This window comes from Fulmarus glacialis, unplaced genomic scaffold, assembly GCF_000690835.1.
Source record: "Fulmarus glacialis isolate BGI_N327 unplaced genomic scaffold, ASM69083v1 scaffold7392, whole genome shotgun sequence".
In the NCBI taxonomy this organism is placed as follows: Eukaryota; Metazoa; Chordata; class Aves; order Procellariiformes; family Procellariidae; genus Fulmarus; species Fulmarus glacialis.
This window is the reverse complement of record NW_009195856.1, coordinates 36,985-44,718: the sequence shown is the minus strand read 5'-3', so window position 1 is coordinate 44,718 and position 7,734 is coordinate 36,985. Positions and strand designations below refer to the sequence as shown.

The following is a 7,734-nucleotide window of genomic DNA, read 5'->3' as shown; positions in this document are numbered from 1 at the left end:
TTGTTTTTTAAATAACTAGTAACCCGGAAGACTTTCCTCCTGTTCTTGTTTTCAGGGTGTGCACAGCCTGTGGAGTTAGTTGATATCACTGTGCACCTTGTACACTTTTCCTCACAAGTCCAGACAGAGAAACATTGAAGTTTTTTGTTCAGCTGGGGGCAAAAAAGTCTGTGTAGAGCATCAGGACAAAGAGGGGTTTTTAAGTTGAGTATTTCTCAAGGAGTGTATTAATACGAATTTAGTCATTCCAAAAGTTGTGTAGAAATCAAGTGCTAATGAATAAGTGGTCATGCTGGAGATGAGCTGACTGATGGCAAAAAGAAAGCCACAGTCTGTAGAAGGTAACTCTCCTGGGTGTCGCAGGGTGCTGACACTAATCCAAATGCAGCTTTTAATTACACCAGATTGCTCTTCCTGAAGACTGAACCCTGTTGTTGGTCCAGACTAGAAGGCATGGATTCAACTTTCACTCTTTTTCCAGAGCTTGTTTTGCTGTGATCACATGGGATACAGAAGGTTGACTGTCCTCTGTTTTCTTAGTATCTTGCTAGAACCAGCTTGGAGGTCTGGTAGAGGAAACAGGCCATGTCCTGAGAGCTCAGCGGGGGAGGGAGAATCATCACATTAGGAAGTAGTGTCCTTTCCGTGGTTCAGCTGATGAGAAGGAGCAAAAAGACTTAGTGGATTAAGTTTGGAAAAATTTAAATGTAGGCTGGTCGTCTTTTCTTTCAGCAGCACTAGGGATGTGCCATCTATCTGAGTGGTTAATTTATTCGTTTTAAAGACAAACATGTGGGATACAAACTCAGTAAAGCTAGTTGCAGTCTGCAAAGGGCAATCTCTTAACCTGTTCCTCTCTACAAAGTGTGAGCTGGGAAAAGCCTTAAATACTGAAAGTTTTGGCTGGCCTGTGGTTAGGGTGGGGTGTGATCAGCTGGGGCACCTCATTGCTTATCCACATGATGTATGTGATGAAGGTCCAATGGGGCCAGTGCAGCTCCAAAATAAAAACCAGGACTAGGCAAATGAAAGAGAACTTTTTTTAAATACAGCAAGAACAAATGGATTTTTTTCCTGCACTACTCTTCTACAGAGTTTCCATGTTAAAGGTCATCTCCAGTGATCACTTCGGCCCTGGCTTGAGCCATTAAGTCCTTGGGAACCTGTGCTGCACAGCTTGCAAATTACTTTTATGCGGCTTTCTCTGTGCCATTTCTTTGGGTTGGACTTTTGTTTCAGCTTTCAATGGTGATAAATGTGTGCAGGATCATTCAGGAGAGCTGGACACAGTGCTGGTACTAATAATATTTCTCCCTTCTTTTTCTTTTACTCCAGACCAATGAGTGGAATAAGAATGATGATCGGCTGCTGCAGGCGGTGGAGAATGGTGATCCTGAGAAAGTGGCTTCATTGCTGGGTAAAAAGGGAGCCAGTGCCACCAAACAAGATAGTGAGGGCAAAACTGCGTAAGTCCAACTTAAATTGTGATTTAAGCACAAGGGAGGGGAAAAAACAGCCTTGGATCTGTATTCCACTTACATGAATTAAGAACCAGCGACCATCCTGAAAATGAAGTTTTCTTTTTCATCTGAAGCACAACACAGTCTGGAAAGCTCCTTTCTGGTAGTCTATATTTGTAATTCTACATTTAAAATGCCATTTCAGAATCACAAACCCAGTGAGGTAACTTGAAGCTGGATTGCTGGGTAGATTGGGGCCATTTTAGGACAGGGTATTTTGGGACTCTGGTATTTCATGGCACATGGCAGACTGCACACTCCAAAAGGCATTAATCTTTGGAGCTATTTTTTCCCATGGACATTAGTTTAATGACATAGAAATTAAGATAAATTTTCTTTCTAATGGGTTAGTTTGAACTGAAACTATGGTGACTTTTAAAATCTTGCAGATGCTAATGATTCGTGCAACTGTTCCTTGCTTTAATTGAAGTTTGGCAATGACAGTTTTGTGTGAACAAGATTCCTTTTGCACTCTCAATATATTTCATGTACAGCATTTTCTCCTTCTATTCTTCCTCTTGTTCTCCTGTGGACATTCTGAATTGTGGAAGATAAAAGATTCCAGTAAGAAAATTACAGCCAAGAGATTGCTATCCTTAAACTTACTTTCTTATAGCATAGAAAGATGAATAAATGGATAAATGAGAAATAGGCATCCCATGACAGAACCAAAGCCTTCATAAAATTCTGGATAGATGGGGAGAAAAGAAAACAGTTTCTAGTCTTGGGAGAGGCAGCACAAGGCAGTTTATACCAAATAATAAGTTCTAATGAATTACCTCTGGCTTGCATTTATTGAGTCACGCTCTGCTTCTTGCTTGGTCTGTTTCAGTTTCCTACATTTGCTCCCTTTCTGTTCTGCATCTGAGGAAACTGAATGATGGCAATGATTCATAATGACCTGCAACTTCTTACTGCAGAAGTCTAAGTCCTCTAATTACTTCAAGTGGGCTTTCTCCACACTTTAATATGCTTTTAATTTTAAAAAGTTGCATACATGTGCTTTTCTTTTGAACATAATCAAAGCATGACTTCCATTGAATCTTCTGAATTACAGCTATGTTTAGCATCTCATGTTTTTACAGTCAACATAACTTCAGAGCTAGATTCCTAAGCTGCACTGTATCCAGTGTAACACCTAGTTTGCAAGTTTCATATAGAAATTGATACTATGAATTTTTTTAGGGAACCAACCAAGACTGAAATTATTGGTGAGTACATACAAGCCTCTTAACTCTAAGAAATAGGGTTGATTGTAACTGCAGGGATCTGGTGCAATGATTTTCAGCTTTACAGGGATACACTACAAAAGTCCCCTTTTTTCCTCTTTATTTGCAACTACAAAGAAGTTGATGACCATATATTTATATTAATGATGCTGTTACTAATAATGCAAGTACAAGTACTTCTTTTAATTGCTTGGAACAAATGTGAATTAATGCTATGAAGATCTCTGCTTCTGCTTGTTCTGAATGCTCATTTAATTGTAATTTACTTTTTTAGTTATTTCTGTGTAGTGGTTTAAAAGAAAGCTTGAGAGAGAACGAAGAAAAATAGAATTGCTCTGATACAGAAATACAGTGTGTCAACTCTCATTCTGTTTCCAATGCTTTGGGAAACTTGGCAGACCTGCTGAAGTTATTTCTGTCTCAGTTTTGAAAAGTAAAGACTGACGGGTGTAGAAATAATGACACCGATCTGGAGAGACGTAGCTACCAAAGAGTATCATGACCCAGAAATGTTCTCCAGTATGGCTTATGAATAATGGTAGTGTCTTGTTTGCATTTTTCCCACTTTGGAGTCTTTTTTTAGTGTGTGCAAAATAAAGTACAGCCATCATTTCTGTATAGGTAGGCTCGTTTCTCCTGTGTTTACAGCGTGATCCCAGAGCTTCATTGCTGCACAGTGATTCTGGGTGCCTAGCAGAGCTGTTTTGCCCTATCTCAGAAGCTCTGCTTAGAGACATAGACCCCGCTGCAGCCCACACTGTTAGTGTCCTGCAGAAGCATGGTACTAGTTTGTCAGCTACCTCATCTGTAACATGGGAGACTCTCATGCTGGGAAAGTGCAATCTGGAGAGGTCTGTTTGGGACAACTGGCCACCATTGTGCTCAGATTTCACTGGTTACGTTATAGAAAGTGGTCTGCAGTGCCATGTGGGAAGGGAGCTCTTCGGATGATGGTCTATTGATCCCTGTGAATATATATTGATACATTTGTTTACATAATTAGGCTGAAGGTGACTAACCAGAAGAACATGATGGATTCAGTTATATAACAACGTGCAATGTGACTAAAGACTTTGGAATGTGCTTCAAAGCAAAAAAGGAGAAACAATTTCATGTTGCAGTACAGGTCTGTCATTGTCTGTTCCCTTAAGGTGTGACAGTTTCTTTTAAGATCTTTTCTTTTTCATTCTTTTTGTTAATAACCCTACAGACAAAATTCTTGATACTGCCCATTTGAAGTCTAGTAATATAGTACATTATTTTAAACAGAAGGTGGAGAGGACTCTTAATTTTTCATTCTTAAAGGGGTACTTCTAAGTTCTCGTTTTATAATCAAATGGCTGCTGAATATAAAACGCTTGAACTGAGAGAGGAACAGAGACCAGAACCCAGGATTTTCTCTATTTTTCTTGTTGAGTACTGTATACATCATTCCACTAAGTCCTGCTACGATGTGCTCAAGCTCTGGCTCAGTTTTGGACATAACCACTTAAATTTCACCTGTGTCCTCTTTTGCCTCTGTCCTGTAGGTCCTTTTCTTCTTGTCCACATGCAATAAAATAGAGATGCTTAGATTAATGAGGTCTAGGTGCCAGTAAATTTCTTAGAGGCACTATGTACAGATTTTCATCAGGAGATTTAACTCTCCAGCAGTACCTCTTAAAAAAAGTGTTAAAAAAATATCATCAGAGTAATGAAATGAGTTTTTTAAGATTCGCTTGACTTTCCACACCACCACACTGCCTCTGACTCAGTCCTTTCTATAAACAATAAATCAATTTTAAGGAGCAAATCCACCTTTGGCATAAGTTGACACAGCCCCATTGTTGCTCCCACTTACAAAGCACAGACTATTGCCAAGCACACTCGTAATAGAACCTATCTGGAAATCTGACTCTGCCATTGTAGTCTTATTCTGCCAGATAGGGTGTTTTTTTGTCCAGCTTCCTTAAACAACAAAACAGTGCTTTCCAGTTTGGAATTTGATCATTTAAATCCCACTTAAACTAACAAAAAAGGGTTTTCAAAGAGAGCCTTTTCAGGAGGGGATAGGATTCATTCATGTACTGCACTTTCCACAAAAGCAAGTGTTCAAATGGGCTGTTATTTAAAGAAGCTGCTGCTATTATTGAAGGGGAGTGCAGGGGGCAGAATTTTGGAAAGGATTCACGATGTATAAATGGCAGCACTTCCTTGTCCTGAAGTTATTTTGTCTGTGTGCCAGTCCATCACTGCCATGTTTGCATGTTTCTGCAAGGTACTGAACTAGAATTAAATGCTTATGGCTATTAAATGAAACAATAGGTCTCTGTAAATTTTTTTAACTGTAATTGAATCAGCTGTTTTTTAATAAAATGAGTCTGACAAGGGTACAAAAAAGCTTTAGAAACTTCCACAAATGCACTCTTTAAGGATTCTTTCACAAAACTATTGTCAGTAGCAGTTAGTAGAAATGATATATTTTCATTTGAATCAGAATGTTCATGCCTTGGAGGCTGAACCGAAAATACATTTTGGAGCATATTCCAACCCCAAATTCTTTATATTTATCATGTACATAGTATTCATTTTTCTTTTCTTTCTTTTGGATCTTATTGTATAAGGAGGTGGGGTGAGTGGCATGAGGGACATCGCTGTTCAAAAAGTAAATCAGGTTTTAATTACCTTTGAGAGAGAGTCTTTCATTGTACGTAATAATATTTATCTTAAAGGAAGCTATTGGAAGAATACAGATTTACTATAGTCGTTGCACTGTTCTAGTTGAGAAAGAAAACCATAGAAAATGGTTTAGACAGCCCATCTTCAAAATTGGAGAAGTCAGGTGAACCCAGTGCCTACGAAATGGAAGAAGGGTTGTATTATCCTCCCTTTCTGGATTACAGATTGCTATAAATCCTCTAGGAGACCTTGAAATTCAGGCACTCTCTACATTATTTTCTTGTGCACGTGTTGGGGGGTCCTCAGTCTAACACCATGCTCTAGAAGATGTTTCTTTTGTTCAGACTCTGTGTCATCTCTTAAAATTGCTGAGACACTTAAGTAGAAAAGCATACTAGCATACTGTCTTTTCAAAATTGTACCGGGGTATAAGCTGCAAGACAGGTCTAGTGCCTGAGGATTGTCACCTCTCCAGGAATGGAGTTCATTCCTGTTCCAGTGGTGTTCCAGTGACCTGATATGATTCCTCATAGAAAATAGTTTTTAATTTACTTTTATCATGATACTTAATTTATGATGGTCCAGATGGTCACAATAATGTCTAGGTTTCAGAGCATGGACAAAATAAAGATGACCACAGTGATCTCCACCTGTGTTTTACCTCTAGCTAATAGATGGCTGAAATATGGTTCTTATTCAAAAATTTCTAGTACAGTTTATTTCCGTGGGAGATTTGGGTGTAAAAGCTTTTGCCTCTCCAAAACTTTCCTGAAGTTCTTTTCAGGTTCAAATCCTGATTGTTCCGTTTTGTTCCCCCTCTCCCCGCAGCATTGTTATGAATATAATTCAATTAAGATTTTGATATTAAGTTTCATGAAATTGCTTTCTACTTTAGACTAATACTTAGAAATGTTAATGAAACATCTGGGCATGGTTGGGCAAAGCCGTCCTCTGCCAGGGTACTAAATAGGGCTAATTAACTTTCTGTTACGTTCAGCATGAGCCAGTTTTTAGTGTATATTGAGAGGAAATGCTCTTCTCTCCATAACGGAGGAGCAATACTTAACTTTGATTTTATAATTTGGCAATACATGAAAAAATCCACATTTCATACAAACATTACTATATTGACAATCATGCAGGCTTTTAAATGAGATCCTGGAGTGGAATTCATACGAGTGGTTTGTTCCTGGCTCTTGACTGAAACTGTGTAGACCATTTCTGATGGTTTTGAGTACATGACCCCTCACGTAGACTTGGAGACGTCATGATCCAATTTTTAGTGCTTAGCTATACTTTTGACAGGACTTGAAATCAACAGCATTCAGGTTCTATCATATGCATTTTTTTAAGCAATTTTTTATACAACGTTTTAGTATTTTTATACCTTCATGTTATTAAAAAACAAAAGTGAAGAGGCCATCTTCTGAAGAGACAGGAATTAATGCTCTTTAGTTTGATTGCAATTACGAAGATCCTAAACTTCACTTGTGAAAAACGCTTTTTGCTTTCTCTCTTTAGTGATGTTCTATATTGTAAAACAAACAAATTCCACTTATTTAAAGAACAAACTCCTTATTTCATATAAAGTTCTTTGAGCATTGAGAAACATCCCGATGAGTTTTGCATCTTACATGTACAGGAATTCCTGCAGATGATAGCTAGAGTTCAAAGGGGAAACGATCAGTCTGTAATTTCTTCAAGGAGCCAGCTTGCGTCTTCTGTTTTATACTTGCTTTTTCACACAGGCTGATAGGATGGCTATTCTTAATAAACTATTGCATTTCATTATTTATTAGTAGGGCTATCATCTCAGAAGAAAGCAAGTCATCTTCTGAAGGACCCCTGTACACACGTTTGGATAGCCTGTGAGCTGCCCGTTCCACTCCTGCTTACGGGTAGGACTGGCCACATCTGTAATGCAGCATCAGGCAGCCACTGGAATTCCCTGTAAATCAGCTCCATTCGCGGAGTTGCCAAATACCCAGATTTTACCAGACCTGGCCAGGTTTCAAGAAGTTTGTCAGTTGCTTGGATCAGAGCATAGCCTAGATGGTTGGAAGTTTTTGTATGCCTGGCTTGAAACAGCTGCAGCTTGGCTCACGTGGAGGCAGAACCCAGCGCCCCACTTACGCGTGAGGAACGCTGTGGCGGCTCCTTGCACTCATCTTATCTCAGCGGGCAGGGGACCACGAGGGAAGCGTGCCTCCTATGGGCCCGGCCAGAACCAGGCTCTCTAAGGCTGGAGGGGACAGGGCTATGCCTGCAGTTGTTTTTGAGATTTGTATCTACATAATGGGCTGCAGTTGTTTTACATGTTTTTCAAA

The 7,734-nt window shown here is 39.2% G+C and overlaps 1 protein-coding gene across 1 annotated transcript in view; it reads left to right on the top strand.

The window, feature by feature from the left end:
• Positions 1-1,335: 1,335 nt before the first annotated feature.
• The window catches only part of RAI14 (retinoic acid induced 14), a gene marked incomplete at its 5' end in the record, with an annotated part of 33,345 nt that continues 26,946 nt past the window's right edge, over positions 1,336-7,734 (top strand). Inside the window, one exon of the mRNA XM_009588228.1 lies at positions 1,336-1,466. Coding sequence (XP_009586523.1) covers positions 1,336-1,466 — 131 coding nt within the window. The remainder of the gene's footprint in view (positions 1,467-7,734) is intronic.